At 35.6% G+C, this 21,401-nt stretch overlaps 1 protein-coding gene across 2 annotated transcripts in view; it reads left to right on the forward strand.

The window, feature by feature from the left end:
* The window catches only part of LOC127933594 (calsyntenin-2-like), a 175,943-nt gene that overhangs the window by 140,144 nt on the left and 14,398 nt on the right, over positions 1-21,401 (forward strand). For both annotated transcript variants that reach the window (XM_052530680.1, XM_052530672.1), the window contains exons 9-11: positions 12,239-12,401; positions 16,893-17,059; positions 17,317-17,465. In XM_052530680.1, coding sequence (XP_052386640.1) covers positions 12,239-12,401; positions 16,893-17,059; positions 17,317-17,465 — 479 coding nt within the window. The remainder of the gene's footprint in view (positions 1-12,238; positions 12,402-16,892; positions 17,060-17,316; positions 17,466-21,401) is intronic.

Below are 21,401 nucleotides of genomic sequence, written 5' to 3' on the forward strand. Positions count from 1 at the left end.
ACACAATGGTGAGATAAATGAAACTCGACACAATGTGAAACGCTTTCTATTAGCATTTAAATGGATTGAAATGTCATTCATGTCTGTACATGTTCTTATTATGCATGTACTGTAAATAATAGTGGAAGGAGCGCGGGAATCAGTAGAGTCAGAAAAGTTGCAAAACTATTGTGTTTTCTATTGGCTCTGAGCCTGTATTAGCATTCATGTTCTTTTCATGCCTTGCCATAAAAAAAGCTAAAAAAAAACTATTGTGATGTACCTGAAGGCTGATTTGTGCTGTGAAATAATCACGAGCCTCTGAATAATGCATCTCTGCAGCTTTATTTCCACATTAGCTGAACAAAATTAGCTGGTCCATCAGCGCCAGGCACCACTGCCTCCTTTTATGAACATACACCTTTCCACAACTTTTCACCAAAAGCCGCTCATGTGAGTGATAGAGATAGTGAGGGAGAACTTAAAAACCAAATCAGTTTATACCTGATTTTCATCTACACATTTTCTCCTTTTGCTCCTTTTTTATTTTTGATATTCCAAATATAACAGCATCAAAATATTCAGCGTCTGATATTCTCTTTCGTGAGTGGAGGGAGGTGTTCCCTCTTTTCTCTTTCCCTCCTACTGTGTTTTGCTTCAAAGTATATGTTGTACTCTGCTCCACAAGGAATATTTCACCTAGACCTCTTGAGACACAAAAAGAATACCAATTCTCTTTTGGCAGCTTCTGATGCACATGTTGAATCTTTCCACACATGTGTTGCTTTTGGAAGTTTAAGGGATTGCTTTGCAATGTGGTTGACTGAGTGCTGCTTCAAGCCCTCATTCAGGAACAAGGCTGTTTCCCTGCCTCTGAAACTCTTTCTGGCCCACATCGGTCCCAGTGCCATGCCAGTGTAATGGATTTGCATCAATAATGCAGGAGTGATTGGAAAAAAAATGCATGCTGAAAGGTTGCATGTACATTTTAGGAGAAAATATAGGGAGTGATAGATGTAGCGTGCATAGATTTGCGTATGGCTTTAGAAGGCACGATGGAGGAACCAGGGTTTGAATTGGTGCACAAGTAGATATTAAAGTGTGCACATTTTGATGAACTGATGCTGAACTCTACGGCCCCATCAGTCTCAGGCTGAATGGTGAGTCAGAGTCGCTCCTCTATTCCTCTGATGATTTTCAGTGAGTTATTTTCCTGGCTTTCAACCCCACACTTTCGATTACCCCCATCCATTCCTAGCCTCCTCCTCTTACTTGCTCTAGCCTTTCACACTCCCCGTCCCTCTCTTGAAAAGCGTGCAAAGCACATCAGATCTGGAGGTGTCAAATGAACATCTACATTCACAATGCGAACCTTAGAGCTCAGTTCCATCAGATCAAAAAAATAATTGTATAGCTGTTCACATTTGTTGTTTTAAATGTGGCTAATATCAGATTTCCAGTGTGAACAGACCATGGTTCTGCTTGATTGTTGACAATACATACAGGCTTTACAGGTTTTCACAACAAAATCTGTCCAATTGCTTCTCAAAACTAGGGGGTGGGGGTAATTATTGCGTTAGTGGGGTCGCTTTAACCCACAGAGTTGAAAAAACAACCCACGGCAAAAACTAAAAAGAAGTATGCCAATTCCATATATATATATATATATATATATATATATATATAAAATGTGTAGAGTTTGTGTGGAATACTTATGGGGGAGGGTATGTGGGGAAGTTGTCGCCTAGTGGTTAGAGAGTTTGTGGTTAGAGAGTTTGACTCCTAACCCTAAGGTTGTGGGTTCGAGTCTCAACAGTATAGTACAGAGTACAGTACAGAGACCCATTTCAGAAACGTGCGTGGTGCTGTTGGAATAAAAACAAGCATTGACTAGAGTGGCCGCAATCAGCTTCAGTGGCCGTGTCACAGTCACACTGCACTGTAGACGTGTGTATTGTAAATTGTCTAAGCATTAGTGGTGGGGAAAGCCCCTTATAGTGGAGAGCAGCCACGTGTGAAGTGTTTCTTAGAGGTTAAAGTACATTGCAGAATTATCACAAAACTTTTTACATGTGCCATGTGACCTGTAAATGTAAGGAATAAAAACGATTCCATTGCAGTTTTGTGAATTATTCCTTTTTCGCATTGCCTGAAAATCACCTCATGCGAGCATATAAACTTTTGGTTGCACTTTATTTTACAGAACGTGTACTAAATGCACTTATAGTGTACTTACAGTGTATTTAAAGTTCTGGTAATACAAGGTAACTACATGGAGTAGGGTTAGGTTTAGGGTTAGGTTCAGGGTTAGTACCTAGTTATTACATAGTTATTGTAATTACTATAATAAGTGCATAGTATGTACATGAGGAACATGACTGTAAAATAAAGTGCTACCAAACTTTTAGCAGATATATGGACATTTTTGCAAAATTGATATGTTTCCGTTAGGCGTGTTTTCAATTCTCTATTTCAATTTGCGCAATTTGAAGGCTAATGGAAACCTGCCTACTATCATGAGAAAAACTGATCTGAGTCACAAATGAGCAAAACATTTTTTTTGGGGGGGACACATTTACTTAGAGTGTGAACATAGCCTTTGATAAAACAGCTGGTGTCTGAGGTCAGCAGCAGTATTTCTGCGATGCGAAAATGGCTCAGACTTAAACTCACATTAGAAATAAAAGCTAAAATGGCACAGGGTTGGGAATAAAAAAGCTTTGAGAGACTGGGATGATGCAGAGACTTTGAAGTCTCTGAAAAGGTTGCGCGAAGCCATCGGCAACCAGCCTACATGTTTTACGCACATCAACACTCTTTGATTTCTCTTTTTGTGTTTGAAAAAATGCGCAGGAGAACAACAACTGCTTATTATGATGTTTCATAATTGAAAGCTGGAGTTTGAATTTGTTCTTTCACTGTAGAATGAGCTCAAATTTCCCTTCAGAGACTGTCTCTGTGTCCAACAGTGTTGAATTTCTAAACAGGCATGTGCCTTTGAGACGGTCTCAAGCTCATTAGCTGAGTATTTTATTGTCTCATTATGTTGTTTATGAGATTAAAAAATGCACAAAGAAGTGCATACGCAAACACGCACTCGTGCAACTTGCTCAAAGTTTCTCCCTCACACATGCCCCCTAGGGAAAGACACACAGACCCGAGTGTGTCATTATTGACATACTAATGAGTTAGCAGCCGTGTGGCAAACTGCAGGGCTGCCAATGCTCACTACTGTGCGGGGAGAATATCTACTTTTTTATTAAACAGCCCAGTGGGAGACTCACTACTTTCACACCCACAGCAAGCAACCTAACTGACAGCCTTTAGATGTCAACATGTCAAAATGTGCATTCAAGTGCAATGAAATAGTTTTCTTTAAAATCTCTCTGCATGTGTCAGTTACCGAAAGTACCATGAAATGATTGTGCTTTTTGTCAATGGTGCAGTGTTAATGGTCAGTCTATTTTTTTCACAAGCACAATGCCAATGACATGTATATGAACATGCAATTTTATGTATATTAATCTTTAGCTTACATAAAATTACCATGGTATGGCTGTAATTATTTGGGTATGTACTATGATAGTCGCATGGTATTTTTTGACGTGTCATGCTAATATAATTGCATGATCATTTAACCATAAAAACGGTACGTGAATGTGAATAAAAATGTTTCATGTTATACATGTTTCATGATAATTCCATCATAGCGCTTACAAAAATGAATCATGGAACTAGTATGGTATATTTTACATGTTACCATGGTAATTCCAGGATATTTTGGACATATACCATGGTATTCTTAAAAAGTACGATTGAGTACTATAAAAATGGTGCGTATAAGTACAATAGTATTACTATCTGATTTGTACTGACTTTGAAACCTTGTACTGTAAATACCTTGATATACACACCCAAAATGTACCCGAAAATACCACGGTGCTACCATAGTATTTTGGTACATATGCAATGGTAATTGGCTGCAAATAGATTCATTTACACAGTGTAGGCTCCAAATTGGGAAGCTTAGGAGAGGTCACTCTTTAGTTGACTTTTTTCCCCGGAGGGCACAGTCTAATTCCTGCTCTAATTACTCACTCTGTCAGCCTGTAATTTATAGTCACCTTCCAGAGCACCGCAGGCCCGTCGCCACCTCTGTTAGCATGCCTGCCACCGAACAAACAACATCCGCAAAATACATTCACTACTACACACAGCAAGATCTGTCAGATTTCATTCACAACACTTGTGTCTTAATTGTAATCGAATGCTGCCACGCTGGTCACCGTATTTTCCATGAGTGATGTGTTTTGTGTGATTGGCTCTTTAGGTCTGTGTTTGTGGTGCTTAGCTGTATTCATTTTTTAATTGTGGCCACGGCATGAATAAATTCACTTGATAAACAACGTTTAAACATAGACTTGCAATCTTGCTCCAAACGGCCTATAATGAATACTGAGAAAGTCATAGAAACACCATGAAGGACGTGCCTGCGGCGTTTTTCAGTTTTGGTGGAGGATCAGGAAATGTAAAATGGTAGTTCAGTTAAAGGCAAGCCCAAATTTCGATGTCCTAGCACTTTTGAGTGGGTTGTGGATTTAGTTTTTGTAAAATAGAATATAAATATTCAGTAAGCACGGTTTATTAAGTTAAATGCTATTATGTGTTCAATTAAGATCCATAATTTGGTTATTTATTTATATATATATATATATATATATATATATATATATATATATATATATATATATATATATATATATATATATATATATATATATATATATATAAATATCATTGCATTTATGTGTTTAAATCAATGCTGTCCTAATAACTAAGATCCTTATTGTTTTTGTACTGGATAAATAGTAATTTAAGACAGATCTTAGAGATTGCCCCCTAAATTTTAGTTGAGATTTTATTGGCTTTTAGTGTAGCAAACTTCTGTTTTAAATTATGAATGGCTCCTGTTCACTTATTTAATTTTGTGCAGTTATATTTGTTTCTTTTAGTTTAAGTTTATTAAACTGCTGTATACGTAGCTCACAATTGTATAGTGATTTAAGAACAAATCCAACATATAGCATTTTCCACTTGTTTTTTTGTTCCTTTCTCTTTCCACAAACTCTCTCTCCTCACTGCAGCTGATCATTTGTGTTTGCCCTGAGCAAAGCCACAGTCAGACCCTCCGTCCACACATACATCAGAAGCCACTTACACGGTACAGCCAATACCACGGCCCACTGCAGATCCTCATACCTGCTCTGCTGGATCAGTCACTGATCTCTCTCGTATCATTTCGGCCAAAGAACTGTCATTGGAATGTGTCACTGCAATCAGCAAATTGCAGTGTTTGTCGTCTTCTCTTCACAGCGGACCGGCCACCGAGCCTAGACTTTCATTTGAAAGTGGATGCTTTAAAGTGTCTCTTTCATTGACTTTCTCAGTAAGAGGTGCACGGTCTAATTGAATTCTATAGGGATGTCCAAGTCAGGTATGAGCGTCTGGCTGAGCTCCATCTGTCCTGGTGAATAATGGCTGTGAGAGAGTGTCAGTGCACAGGTGTCCTGAAGATCTCCTTATGCTTCCAATAGTAGCGTTCCTGGTTTCTGAAGATGAGGAGGCAGGTGTGTGGATAACAGTGCCAAGCATGTGCTAGTCGGCACAGCATCAAACTTCCCTAATCAATTACCCAGAGTGTCCTTTGTTAACTTGCATGAAGGTGATGGGAATAGCAGATACAGTACTACTATCTGAAGATCTTTCCCAACCTTGCACACCATGAGTTTTATCTCCGTCTAATGAATTCTAATCGATTATGAGATGTGTATCTACACCTCCAAGAAAAAAGGGAGGAGAGAAAAAGCACTTCTTCACTTGTGTTTTTGCCATTCTGTATATAGAACAAATCCTTCTTTCCACAAGGCCTTTTGAGAGAGCAGATGATGGAACAGATAAAGCAGCTCCTAAAATTAGCTTAATCTACTGTTCAATCGAGGAAATAATGAAACCTTAAATTGCACCTCCCATTTCAGCTCACAGTTATAGAGTCCCTGGACTCCTTGATTAAATGCCACCTCCGAAAAGTGTTCTGTGGTAGCTATTTATTCTTTCCAAATTTCTTGTCCGGCTCTCTTCTTTTGTAGAAAGACATGGAGGCATTCCAGGAGCAGGGAGAGAGAGTTATTTATGCTGTGTGAGTGTTAGTTAGAGACAGACATCGGTGATATTGCAAAGACATAATAAATTGTAATATATTACATCATTTTGACAATATACAAGATGTCTTGATGTTTATTTTCCCTGAAACTATATATATATATATATATATATATATATATATATATAGAAAGAAGTTTCTTCTGCTCATCAAGCTTGCATTTATTTCACCAAAAATACAGAAAAAAATGTAGCCTAATATTGTGATATATTATTACAATTTAAAATAATTGTTTTTAAATTTATTATACTTTAAATTAGCATTTCAGTAATTTTTTTTTTCTTTCTTTCTTTTTTTTATAAAATCAATACTTTTATTCAGCAAGGATGTGTTAAATTGATAAAAAGTGTTAGTAAAGAAAATATATTATTAGAATATATATTATTAGAATTTTTTTTTTGTTATTTTGAATAAATGCAGTTCTTTTTAACCTTTTATTCAACAAATATATTAGACAGCAGAACTGTTTCCAACACTCATAATAAATCAGAATATTAGAATGATTTCTAAATGATCATGTGATAGACTGGATGTTACATGTGACACTGAAGGCTGGAGTAATTATGCTGAAAATTCAGCTTTGCATCACTGGAATAAATAATTTTTTTAAGTATATTCAAATAGAAAACTATTATTTTAAGTTGTAATAATATGAGCAGAAGAAAGTTCTTTCAAAAACATTAACAATAGTAATGTTTCCAAACTTTTGGTCTGTACTGTATACACACACACACACACACACACACACACACACCTCACCCAACCCTAGTTAGAGAGCAGCATCTCAGTGTATTGCAAGCTTTATCTGAGCAGCAGCACAAGCCTGCAAACACAATGCATTAATGTTGAATGAGGAACAGGCCTGTACCTCCACAGCATGTGAGGCATTTCTCTCCCCCAGCCAACATGACACAATGATGCTTGCATATGTAGAAAGAGACGTATAGTTCTAGGTGTTATTTGTGTTGCAGCTCTCGCTTATTATCACAACTTTATTTGTTTGCTCTGAAGGTTGTGGATGCAGTTTGTTGACAAGGGGACAGATAAAAAATGTTAAGAGCAAAAAAAACGCAAATAGCGAGTGATGGATGGATGGGGGCGGAGGAGGAGGCCAAATGTAAGCGTGTTTTAATCCTTGGCGGCGTGTGCCTTTGTGTGCTGAAACAGCCAAAATCATCTCCTGTCAGACCAAGATTAATGCTCCATGTGTGTGTTTCATTAGCAGCAATGCATGCACATGCTCACACAGCGCTGTTTTCTGTTCGTTCCTCTTCAGACATGTTATAACGATGAGAATGGACAGAGACTGCAGAGGTTGACATGCCATCAGCTCTGTTATAAATGGCAGTCAAAAGCATGATCAGTCTGTTTAGAATAGAGATGGGATATGGTGGATGGCCAACAACTGAAGTTTGTGATGTTAATTCATTTGAGATTTCTTTGTTTTTTGTTTTTAATTATTATGTATGATGTCTCAGGTTTTTATTTCAGATCCCAAGATCCCAAATATAAAATATGAATAAATGAAATGATATATTTCACTATATTTATTGTATATGTTTAAGTTTGTTTTTGCTGTATGTTATTAGAATAGATTCATATAATTTGAAGTTAAAATGTAAGGTTTGTTGTGAAATTTGTTTTCACAGTGAAAAAAAAAAATATTGTAACACTTTTGGGAATTAAGTTGTTTGTTCGTTCGTTTGTTTGTTCGTTCAGTCGGTCATTCATTCATTCATTCATTCCAGATTGAAAATATTTGTAAAGTATTGAATTATTTAGATATAAAATATGTAATTTAAGACTTAAATCATATATAAAATCTGATAAATAATAAATCATTTTTCCACACATTAACATATGAAAAATGACATATTGTGACTTCCGTGAACAAATTCAATATTCTGTTCATAGCTAGTACCATGAACTACTTATGAAATTTATATTTATTTTTCACAAACATAAAAACCAACCTTTTTGGAAAAGTTTATATTTATTATTATTATTATTATTATTATTATTATTATTATTATTATTATTATTATTATTATTTTATTTATCCAATTTAAAGCACCACTGCAGGATCCACATTGCTATTTTAAAAGTATTATTTTAAAATAACAATGTGGATGCAGCAATTTTCATTATGATACTTTTGACTGTTGTGGTTTTGTTTTCGTTGAACATCGCAACAATTGTTTGACTTATAAAAATGTGTCTTGTGCCTTTGTTCTGGTCCATTCTGTTGAGCTTCATCTAATGTCTGACATGTAGCTTTGCACATTCTTAGTTAAGTTTAGACCTGTATGTAGATGCAGAAGGGAAGTTCAGTGTTGTATTAACTGGTTGATACATATGGAAGTGCCCAGCTCCAAAAATTTGATGAACAGTTTTCCATATTTGTAATCTACATATTTTGCTTATGCTTTTTGCACACAATTACATTGCAGTTAACAAGCTTCAAGTGTTGTTCACATGTTTACACACAGGCTATTCGTTGTCATACTCTGAACTGAAGCCAGGTTTTTAGAGAGCCGTTTTTGAGCTGTTTAATTAACCAGCTCTAATGCTGCTTTTTCATGCCTCACTGACACTGGACATTGACTTAGGCTTTCTAAATTGCATGAGCTTTTTTTTTTTTTTTTTTTTTTTTTCTGGATTTTTTTGAAGAGTCTTTTTTTTTCTTCTTCTTCTTGTTCTTCTTTAATGGGATGGCAATACATAATTACAATCTTTGCTGTGTTTTTGAGAATTATATTATATTATATTATATTATATTATATTATATTATATTATATTATATTATATTATATTATATTATATTATATTATATTATATTATATTATATTATATTATATTATATTATATTATATTATATTATATATGTGAGGTGTTCAAATGCCAGCCGGCAGCCAGTGATTGCCATGCAATTTAATTGAATTTACAGTTTTATTTCATAATATCCCAGAATGCCTCTCATGGACCTGTATTTCAATTTCAAGTGCCCAAATCAAAATGTGTGTGTGTGTGTGTGTCTGTGTCATGTTTGAAACATTGAAAAGGACAGAAAAAAGGTTAGACTTATAGAGTGACATTGCTGCAGAAAGAGAGGAAAAATATAGAGGTTTTTGAAGAGTCCAGTGCGATGGAGCTAAAGAGAATATCTATTCTAGAAAAGGAGAGATAAGAGAAAGAGTATAGGAATCGAGGTGTGGAGTGAGATCTGTCCCCAGAGGCAGTGGTTAGATGGAGAGAAAGAGGTTGTCTCTGGAGACCTGGACTCTTCCTCCATTAACTCCCCTCTGCAGAAGCTCAGCATCATCCACCCAGACAGCTGCAGTTCCATATGGTGCTCTCCATGACCGCATGTGGAGTATGAAAAAGCATGTTTACTGCACTATACTAGCAAATTATCATTATAACATTACCGGTTCTCTGATAATCACCATTCATTTACTGTTAATGTAATAGGGTGTCAGGAGTTAATCTTAACCTGTTAAATGTCACCCCGTCCCGTATACGGGACGCCTACGTTGACTATACTATATTACAATCTAATCTAATCTAATCTTGACAAACTATATATCGTTGGAAAGGTCTAAGACTCCCAAATATATATTTTACCAATATTTTTTGTTAAAAATTATGTAGGAAAAGTAATAGATGAATTTATGACAAGAGTGCACCCTCAGAAATCTACATTACAAAAGGAGCTTTTACCTTTGTTTAAAAAAAAAGACTTCCTCGTTGCCTTTTTCCCTATCACTTTTTAGAAATCATCAGAAGTTATATATCACTTGAAAACATAAAATCTCAAAATTCATCCTTCAAAACCCATTTTAAAATCAGACATTGCATTACCATGTAAATGGTACATCAAAATCATGTTACAAAATGTTTTCAGTCATGAATTATAAAAATTTAGGTTTGTATCATGCACATTCATGTCTATCTTCAAAAACGTGAGTGACAGTTAACAGGTTAATTAAATGAATATTTAATTGTTTTTTTGAAGTTTCATCTTTCTTATCACACTGTGCTTTCAGCACTGTTGAACAAAATGTCTAAAGAAACAAAAAAAAAATAGTTTTTAACTATATCTTGATAATCTTAACAATTTGGCTCTAAAAAACAAAAAAAAACAAAAAACAAAGTCATGGCTGGCTGGGCGAGTTTTTTAGTATCGTTTATATACTATTATGCTATTTATTCATATTCTTAATAAATTTTCTTTTATTGAGTGGTTTACATTTTAGAAATTTTGTTAGAAATTTGTGATTTTTATAAATATTTATATTTAGCTTAAATTATTTTTATTTGTTTTTAACTTTATCTTGACAATGTGACACTGATGAAAAAAAAACATATATTCAAATTCTGCAACTATTAACACAATAATGTATTGTGTGTCAGTTGCCTGTTATGACCAATCTATCTGTTTGCTATAAGCCTGAAACTCTGTTGGATTATGTTTCTTTAAAAAAGATTCTGTTATGTAAAATGCTTCCTTTAAAAAATACAACTTCTTGTAGCAGCTTAGCAGTTAGCACAACACATGTGGAGCTGTGGTGTTCAAATTTGGCTGGTGTTGTTAACCAGTTCTCCTTCCCCCATCTTCTCACTAGCAGTTCCTGTCCTCTCCTTTATTTATTCCCACAAATAAAGTGGCTAAAGGTCAAAATAATATATTTTTTTGGCACTGTGGCTTTTAAAGTTTGAAAGAGTGAGGCAATTACCGTTTTTTCCGGACTATAAGTCACACTTTTTTTCATAGTTTGGCTGGTCCTGCGACTTATAGTCAGGTGCGACTTATTTTATCAAAATTATTTGACATGAACCGAGAGAAATGAACCAAGAGAAGTCGCATCAATCCAAAAATATGTCATGAGGAGGAAAAAAACATAAATAAGTCGCACTGTGGCGCTCTATGCTGCTCAGTGCTCCTGTAGTCTACACTGAACAGCATAGAGCGCCCTCTCGCGGCTCTAGATGGTAATGTTTTCTCTTGGTGCTTGGTTCTAAATAAATGAGACTTATAGTCCAGTGCGACTTATTTATGTTTTTTTCCTCCTCATGACTTATTTTTGGACTGATGCGACTTATACTCAGGTGCTACTTATAGTCCGAAAAATACGGTAAATGCAGCTGGGATCTTTAAGCCTGTTTCACCATTCTCTCAGAGTAGCAGAAGGCAGTCTATCCTCAACATTTATATATTTTTCTAATAGGTTTGCTTTTAGTCCTTTCTTTATCAATGCCTGTAGTTATTAACTATGACTTTATAAATGCTATAAAAAAAATAAAGTGTAGAATAACTTTAAATGGCTGTGATTGGTTTGCTTTGATATGTTAAAGTGGTCTGATGTTTTTCATACTCATAAATCTTTGTCCCTGTAATTAGCGTCTGATCATAATTATACTTAATTAATTTAATAGGACAGATGACAAATGATGAATAGTACAGCTAATGGTGGCAAATTAAGTTACATTTCCGTTTCATTAAGGGCACATGAACGTGAACTGAAAACCTAAACCTAAGCGCAGATATCATTCAGATAAGAACTCAAACCTGATGAAAATAGCGGCATTGTTTCCCTGTAGTTTGTAGTTTAGACTGTTTTGCTGTGAATTTTAACTTTGAGGTTTGTTTGTTTAAGATATTTGTTTTGTTTTGTTTTTGTTTTTTGTTTTGTTTTGTTCAATAGTTGGTTAGAGGTTGGTTCATTTAGGGTATAATTTGTTTTGTTTTGTTTTGTTTTGTTTTGCAGTGTGCCCAACCATGAGAAGTGGATTTTTAAGATGAAGTAAAAAAATACATAACAAATAAACCATTAAGGTTTAGGACTAGTTCTCTTTATCAGTTTCTTATACGTAAAAAAAAAAATAATTCAGTCTTTTAAGAAGGGAATCCTTTTGGGGTCAAGTTGAGCTCAAAATCATATTAATTATAAGTCAACTGATTGGTCAAGTAGAGATTTTTAATTAATATTGTTTTGCCCTTGTAACTACATTTACACTTGTTCTATTTCTCATCTCCAGATCTGTGATAAAGAGTGGCATTACTACGTCATCAACGTGGAGTTTCCTTCAGTGACGCTCTTCGTAGACGGAGTGACATACGAACCCTACCTAGTGACGGATGACTGGCCTATCCACCCCTCTGAGATCGATGTACAGCTAACCGTAGGTGCCTGCTGGCAAGGTGAGACCATGAAGGAGCTGTTGTTTTGATTATCCTTTTGAAAAGATGATCGATAAAATGAAATGGTGGCATAACTGTGGTTTGGACGACCAAGATATAGGAGGTGATGAATCAGCATCCACCAGTTTTGAAATGTGATCAGATAGCTTCAGACTTCAGAGAGGGTGTGACTAAGAGATATCTACATTATTGATATGACAGCGTGAGCATGGCAGAGGTGGTTCGAATACCAAGAGAGAGGCAATGTGTTTGGCCTCAGGCTACCCGGATTCCTCATTTAATCAAAGAGACTCAGGCGTGAAAACATCAAAAAAGAAACACGGCCTGTCAATTTCAGCCCTTTTGAAATGGAGCTAATGATCGCATTTGAATGGAGAAACTGTCCTTAACCTCGCTTTCATGAGCTAAATAATTAAACAAACCTCTGAGAGAATAGAGTCACGGCTAAGTCATTGTTTTAGGTGACAAAGTCTTTAAGTTCCGAGTCTTAAGCACTTTTGCATTTCTGTTCATCTGTGCTGATTGCGGATTATTCTTTCTTTTCACTGGCTTTGATTTGGGAATTTTTTTATATATATATATATATATATATATATATATATATATATATATATATATATATATATATATATATATATATATATATATATATATATATATAAGAGGTCCATATATTAAGGATTAAGAAACCCTGAATGGGGGAAAAGTTCACTTGCCATTACAGCCCAATGAAGCTGGTCTAAGCTCCACTAAACCGCAACTGATAACTTTTCAAGCCATTAGCGGGCAAGATTGCTTCTCACACCCTGTCCATTTTCACTCCATGCAATCAACAAAGTAGGAACAAACCACCTCATTATGGAAAGCAGGGATGGTATTTGTTCAGGACAAATTGAGATCCTTGTCATCTTTGGAATAAAAATGGATTCGGTGGCCATTGTCTTGACGAGACATCAAATAGGATTATCAGCTTTTTTTCTTATCATCACATTAAATGATCCACTACAGGGCTCGACATTAACGGTTGTCCGCTTGTCTGGGACAAGTGGATTTTGCGAAGGGACAAGTGAAAAATAATTTTACTTGCCCGACCAGACAAGTAACCTGATCAAAATTGTAATAACAAAACAATAACTAGGGTTGAATTTGTTCATGCACCTTAAAATATTTATTTTATTTCAGATTCTTATTTAAAGATTTATCATAATAGGCTGTATCGGAAGAAAACTGGTAGTTCTATGTGAAATCAGACATTTGAGCTCTCCAATAGTCAAAATGGCATAATCATAACACCCCACGAATATTCAACTGTGAGATTGGAAGTCAAATCAAGCTCCTCGAATCGAAGCATCGGATCGTTCACTATTCACATTATGGATCGTTTTTTCTCCATTTCGCTAACAAAAACAGTTCTAAGCATAGCCATAGCATAACAGTCACGCATGTCCATGCAAAACACAACAGACTTTCACTACTAAATGATTCATTTTTGAATGAGTCAATGATTCAGTGAGCATTTATAAAAATGTTTACTTGCTTCATTTATTTAATGAATAATTTATATTTATGCATATAGCAGATGCTTTTATCCAAAACGACTTACATTGCATTCAGGCTAACAAGTTTCTCCTAACATGTCTTTATTAACGCAATGCTCTACCACTCGAGCTACAGGAACATCAGCCATTTGAAAGAATCGGTTGAATCAATGATTCACTCATTAAGAAAGTGACTTGCCACCACCTACTGGTGGTTTAATTTCATATTTAAAAGTATCATTGCATTTTTCCAACATTTCATATTTGTATGTCAAAAAAGTAAAAACATACATCTGATAACATTATTTATGCATTTAGACAGATGGAGTTTGTTGATACTGGTTTCATTTAAATAGTAACAACCATACAGTGTCTCACTATTCTAACCAAATGTATTGAAAAAATGTAAGAATTCGATGTAAATGGAGATATGTACATTTAATCAGTTTAGAAAAATATTGTCCTTCATAAAGTAAAAAAGTGTAACAGCAATCAATTTAAGGCAAATATCAAAAATATGCTGATTAAAGTAATACCTGATAGAGCATCTAATGAGACCGCTTCAGAATAAATTACATTTGTGAAAAAATAAATAAAAATAAAATCATGTAAAAGCTTAATGTCAAGCCCTTCACTATGTAACTTATGTGCGTTTAATGTTTAAAACAAAATTTCTACACTGTTCAAAAGTACTGCATTATAAAATGTTTTTTTAGGCTGGATTTATTTGATCAAAAATACAATCAAACCCCATAATAATTGATATTGTATTTAAATTATAATTCACTTTTTATAATTAATTAAGTTACAAAATGTGTTAATATATTTCAAATGTAATTTATTCCTGTGATGGCAAAGCTGAATTTTCAGCAGCGATCAGTCCAGTCTTCTATGCCGCATGATAATTTCGAAAAATCATAATAATATGCTAATGTATTATTGTTATTATTGGTTGTTATGCTTTTTGAACCATTGGGAACAGTGAAAGTGTATTTTTCAGGATTCTTTCATGAACAGAAAATTCAAAAGAACAGCATTTATTAAGTGTTAAAGCAAAAAAAGTGTACATTCTGTTATCGTTTGTTAAGAAAGAAATGCACATAAAAGTATCCTTGTAAAATTATCACATTCCTTGTTCCATGAAGAATAAAAACAAAGAAAACATGTTTTTAAAAATAAGCATGTATAAAGGAAGATAAATAAGGCCTTTACTGAGCTGCTTCTTCTCAGTAACATTTGACTATTTTGGATTATAATGAGAAATCAGATGTGCTAATCTAAACGTAAGGTCATGACCATGCCTTTTCCACAGGGCTCGGGATATGTTCTGCTTGTTATTGTCTGCCATGCACCTAATGATCGATACCGATGTGACATGACAGCTCTTATATGCCATGCGAGGACCGCAGTCTCATTAGTGCTTTTGTCCTTTAGAGGGAGCACGAACGAGAATGCAAATGTTCCTCTGCTGTTTCATCTGTGGAATAACATTTAATTGATAACATCTGTCAACTAAATAATTTAAAAAGAGAAGCAATTAAGCATTGGAAGCACAGACCCTCATATTGAGGCTTTTAGGTTTGACAGTATCTTCTGCATCTGGAGATATTAGACTCCCCAAATCTGCCAGCTCATCAGTCAGGGATGTATGGGAGGGAAAACAGCGGGTGTTATCGGCAACAGTTATTGGCCTTACTCTAACTCCCTAACATTTTTTATCAAGGTGTCTATTAAGCAGGTCAGCATGAGCATCTATTTTTTTTAATTAATTAAAACATGCTGTCACTGAGGAAAGAATGAAAGAAGACATATCACCATGTGGTATGCAAGTAAATGCAGGACAGTAGACCATTAGTAATTAAGTATGCAACTATTAAATGATGTCCTCACAATCGGTTAGATTATGACTTCGATTTGACTTGGTTCTATCCATCAGTTGTTGATTGGATGGAGGCATATCTGAATGTGAGCTTGCAGATTGGTTGTGAGAAAGGGTCGGGTTTAAAGCTGAAGTAGGTAACTTTTGTAAAAATGAATTTGTGAAACCTGTCATTATGTCCTGACAGTCGAATATGAGATAGATAATCCGTGAAAAAATCAAGCTCCTCTGGCTCCTCCCAGTGGTCCTATTGCCATTTGCAGAAATTCATCCTCTCCCAGTAAGAAACAACCAATCAGAGCTGCGGTCCGTAACTTTTTTTGGTGTTCAAGATTTACAAAATGTATATGATAAGCGGGTACACCATGAATCCATTTTCCAAACCGTGTTTTTAGCCTGTCCTGAATCATTAGGGTACACCCATAATAAGTGTTTATATTCGGACTATTTTAGATTGCTTCGGGGGTACCGCAGTGGAGTAACCCAGTACCGTTGTGGTTCTTCATTGACATAAACAGAGAGAAGTAGTTCCGGCTACGATGTTCTTCCGCAAGACGCAAGCAGTTCTGTTTATTAACCGCTGGAGCGTCAAAAGTTACCGACTGCAGCTTAAAGATTAAATGATCAGAGATGTCTGGCATACGTCATACTTAAGGATGAAATGATCTATGAAAACTTTAAATAAAATCTACTTAAATGTTTAAAGCTGGATTATTTGCATACATTTGTATTTAAGACGAAAATACAATATTTGAGGAATATCAGTGCAATTCTCAATTTCAAAATGTAAATAATAATAAAACATTTATATAAAATGGTATATAGAATATATTAATGAAATGATTTCTTGTTTTATACTTTTGATAAACTGCAGAATCACATTGCAGACTGCAAAGACTACATTTTTTTTTTTTTTAAACCTAGCAGATTTCAGCAGATTAGGTGTTTTTCAAGTTTTGACACACTTACACACAGATTGTCACTTAGCTTCCAGATATCTTTTGCTTTTGTACAGTATTTCTTGTTGCCAGTAACTTCAAGTATGTGTGTGCATGATTTGTAATGTGTTTACAGGAGGAGAGGTGACCACTCCAAGGTTCACACAGTATTTCCGGGGAAGCCTCTCTGGCTTGACTATCCGACCTGGGAAGATCGCAACTCAGAAGGTGATCTCCTGCCTACAGGCTTGCAAGGAAGGCCTGGACATCAGCTCACTCGAGAGTCTGGGAAAAGGCATAAAGGTACATGCAAACACACATACACATGTGCAAAGCCTATCATTGGAAAAATGATAAACATTCCATTCTTTGTCCATCTCTTTAATATTAACAGAATATATTAGAGATTACTTTGATGTCAGTCATTCCAAGCCATCATTTATTAATCTATATGTAAATGTGTTGACTTGTTAATTAGCTTCTTTGCTTTTAGTTTTTTTTCCCCCTCTTTCTCAATTATGAAAATTGGCTCTTTCTCACACTCTCTTGATCCCTCTCAGTTCCACTTCAACCCGGCTCAGTCAGTGCTGGTCATGGAGGCTGATGACCTGGAGAGCATCAACACAGCCATGACAAAAGTGTCCTACATCAACTCTCGGCAGTTTCCCACTCCCGGTCTGCGCAAACTCCACATAACAACTACAGTCCAGTGAGTACCGCACCAAACATAAAAACACCCCATCACAGCATCGGCTCATAAAGACTTTAATAGATTGATAACTCTGCAGTGAAATTTCTCTACAGGATGAATACTAAGCATAGGAGTAAATATTCCAGCGAATGATTAAGTATAATTAGCTTGCATCTTAGGGGCTCATTTAAAGTGTTGAGTGCTTTGAATGTATGATGACCATTTTATTTATTCATTCATCTCGCAAGCAAGTGATGTTAATAAAAGTAATGCTAGATGTTTATGAGTGAAGGATGAGCAGCAGCAGAAGGCTTTCTGCAGAGCTAAGGGATGAGCCTGGAGGGTTGCCATGGTTACCGATAACATCTGTCTTACACTGCATGACTCTCAAGTACCTGTATGCAATCTGGCTCTGCCTTTAACTCATATCCATATATCCCCCAAAAAACTTACCCCAGCAAAACTGAGTAGAGGTGAAAAGGAAATAGAAGAGTTTCTTTCTCATAGGAGTCAAAAGTGTAGACCTACTGAAAAGTACAGCTTAAACCAGGGATGCATGATTTATTGTATTTGAAGGATCATGATTTCTGCTTCTCTTGATTAATTGACCATAATTGTCTGCTGGTTATTTTTCCTAAATAACCTAAAACTCTGTTTACGATGGATTATGTATTCCACAATGTCCATGATAAGAAAAAAAAGGTTTGAATATAGGGGGGGAAAAAAAGAAAAAAATGGTAACAATTTAGTATAGGGTCCAATTCACACTAATAACTAGTTGCTTATAAGCATGCCTATTATTAACATATTAGCTGTTTATTAGTGCTTATAAAGTACATATAATGCATGACATCGATAATCCTACCCAATACCCTGCACTTAACAACTACCTTATAAACTATTAATAAGCAGCAAATAAGGAGTTAATTCCGTCAAAAGTCATAGTTAAGGGTTAGTTAATAGTGAGAATTGGACCCTAAAATAAAGTGTGACAAAAAACAAGTGATAAAAAAAACACTTTAGTTCAATTTTTATAACTCTCACTACTGTGAACCTTACGGAGGATACAATCACCCTCGGGTATGACTCACTTCCTTATATCCTCCTTCCTTCCGCTGTTAATTGAAATAATCCACTCCAGTAAAGCAAAGTTAAAGTAAACTGAAAAGATGCACTGCCACAAGTTAAGAGCAAAGCAACTTGTTATTTTCATCAGCCTGTAGTGTTCTGGCAGTGCTCTTGAGGCCTGCTGATGGTGATGACTGTAGTGAGACCTGCTGAAGAGAACATGAAAGGCCATGATGGAATAAAATCTGCTGTGTCAGAGAGCCGGCCTCCGCAGTACAGCACAACACAATTAAAGATACTGTCACACAGCACAGGTCGGAGAGTGACAACACAGCTCTGCACAATACATAGCTTAAAGGAAATCACACAAAATGAGTATTCGTCATTTATTGTTCCAAACCTGTATGACTGACTTTCTTGAATGGAAAAGGATTTATTGAGCACAGCGTCCTATGTATAGTGACCACAGCGGATACACTTTTATTTTTGTGAAAAGAGCTGATTTTGGGTTTCATATAAAGCTATATTGATTTGAAACAGCATGAGGGTGAGTAAATAATGACATCATTTTTATTTTTTATTTTTGTGTGAACTACCACAACATAATACAGGATATTGTAGAATAACACTGAACTGTTACTGCACAGCAGAGCAGGACTTCCAGCTGATAATGTGACATCTAACGCAAAGTGATCATTTACTGAGACTTTACAGGGTTGCATTCTGTCTTATTTTTATGGTGATCTTGCATTCTTTTCTATCTTTTATCTCTTTTCTCTTACTATATATCTCTTTTGTCTTATCGCCACCATCCTCTCACACAGTAAAATGCACCGAGGCTTTACTATCAAGCACTTCAGGTCAATAATTGGGGAAGATGATGGTTCGATGCTTCTTGTTTATTGATCATCACCTGGAATCCCTTTCATGTACAGAATTGATTTATTCTGTAGATATCACACTCCTCTTATAAAAAAAAATTGTGATTCAAGCTGGGGATTTTAATGGCTACAATAGCTCAGTTGTTGAGCTGGATAGCTTTTTCACAACTTATATATATATATATATATATATATATATATATATATATATATATATATATATATATATATATATATATATATATATATATATATATATATATATATATATGGTTTCGGTTGCAGCATACAGGAGAGAGATCTAAACTGATAATTAAAGGGGACATTTGATGCCCATTTTCCACAAGTTGCTATGGTTCTTTAGGGTCTTTATAAAATAACTGCAACATACTTTGGTTAAAATTCCTCAGCGGTCCTTTTCACCTTGTCAAAAACAGCTCTGTTCACAGTGACCCGTTTCTGTTTTAAATGCTAATGAGCTACTGCTCACTCCACCCCTCTGTTCTGTTGCAATTTGCAAAAAATCATAAAAAATATAAAGTGTGAGACTTCTTCTGGAGGTGCAGCTGGATCCTTGAGGTCTAACTTTTTAGCAAAACCTGTCTTGAATTGTCCCTCGTTCAAAAAAACAGTCTGGAGTAAAATGATTTGCACAGACAAACGAGTTTAGGTGCATTCGGTGGTGCATTAACATCAAAAATAAAACGAATCCACTGCATCCTCAGTGGCTCTGATGTCGGGCGAATATGAAAACTCTTATGTTCACTTTTACATTCAACTACAATACACCTGCTTGTGAGACATTTGTTGTACTACAGATATTGTTGTCACTACAGCTGCCAGCGGGAGCGGAAATATTCATATAGATGCTCTTCTTTTGAACTTTCTATTTATCCAAGAATCCTAAACATCAATATCATGGTTTCCACAAAACTGTGAACCATTTTCAACATTGATACTAAAAAGAAATGTTTCCTCAGTACCAAACAAGCATATTATGATGATTTCTAAAGGATCATGTGACACAGAAGACTGGAGTAATGGCTGTTAAAAAATTCAGCTCCGTCATCTCAGAAATAAATGTTAAAATACATTGCAATAGAAAACAATTATTACACTTGTACCATATTTTTTTTATTTTAAAAAATTAAATAAAAATGCATCACTTCTGAAACTGCTAGCCAAATTCCAGAGGTTTTGTGGTTGTCCTTTTCTCTTTAGAGACACTTATTTGATTGTCAAGGGTGAAAGAATCATGTCCTCTGACAGCAGTCTAATGAAACCTATTGGATCCAATCCAATAAGCTGATACATATCCACTTTACATTGAAGAAAGTGAGAGCGGGAGAGAATGAAAAGAAGAAAGAGGCTTCCACACTTGTCTAGTGTGCACTGGTGAAGAGGATTGCCTAAATAAGAACAGACTTCCCCGGTCGATAGTGGAGTGAGCCATAGCTCTTGTAATAGCGATAGTCTGGCTTAGACCAGCTCCCAATATCCTTGAATCAGCCCTGTAAATAAAGCCAGTTTGTTGGCCTTTTTCACAAAGCCTTTTTAATGAGTGAGTGTGCTGTGTGACTGTTTTCTTTTAGTATGTAGCTCAAGTCGCCTGAAGGGAGCCACTTTAACACATCACAAACTTTACACCGTCCTTTTTACTGCAGTCATTAGATGTAATTGTTTTGTTGGTTCCACACAATTTTGTCCTCCCCTTCTTCCTTCCCATTCAAGGCCATTCTCTGTGGCAACTTGAGGGAAAGCGTGTAGGTGAGCCGCACGGAGAAATTACCTCCGGGAGATAGCGCACCATCGCTCGAGCACAACTAAGCATCACTCCACCCGAGATGGTGGCAGGAAGCGCATTGTTGTCAGGAACAAATTGATATTTCTTAAATGGCAGGCGAGTTTATAAATGAATTGGTAAACCAAAGAGTGCTCTTTAGGGCTCACCTTTGAAAAAGAGTAATTACTGGATGCTTCATGAGAAAAGGAGGCCTGTTAATCC

This window comes from Carassius gibelio, chromosome A2 (assembly GCF_023724105.1).
Source record: "Carassius gibelio isolate Cgi1373 ecotype wild population from Czech Republic chromosome A2, carGib1.2-hapl.c, whole genome shotgun sequence".
Lineage (NCBI taxonomy): Eukaryota > Metazoa > Chordata > Actinopteri > Cypriniformes > Cyprinidae > Carassius > Carassius gibelio.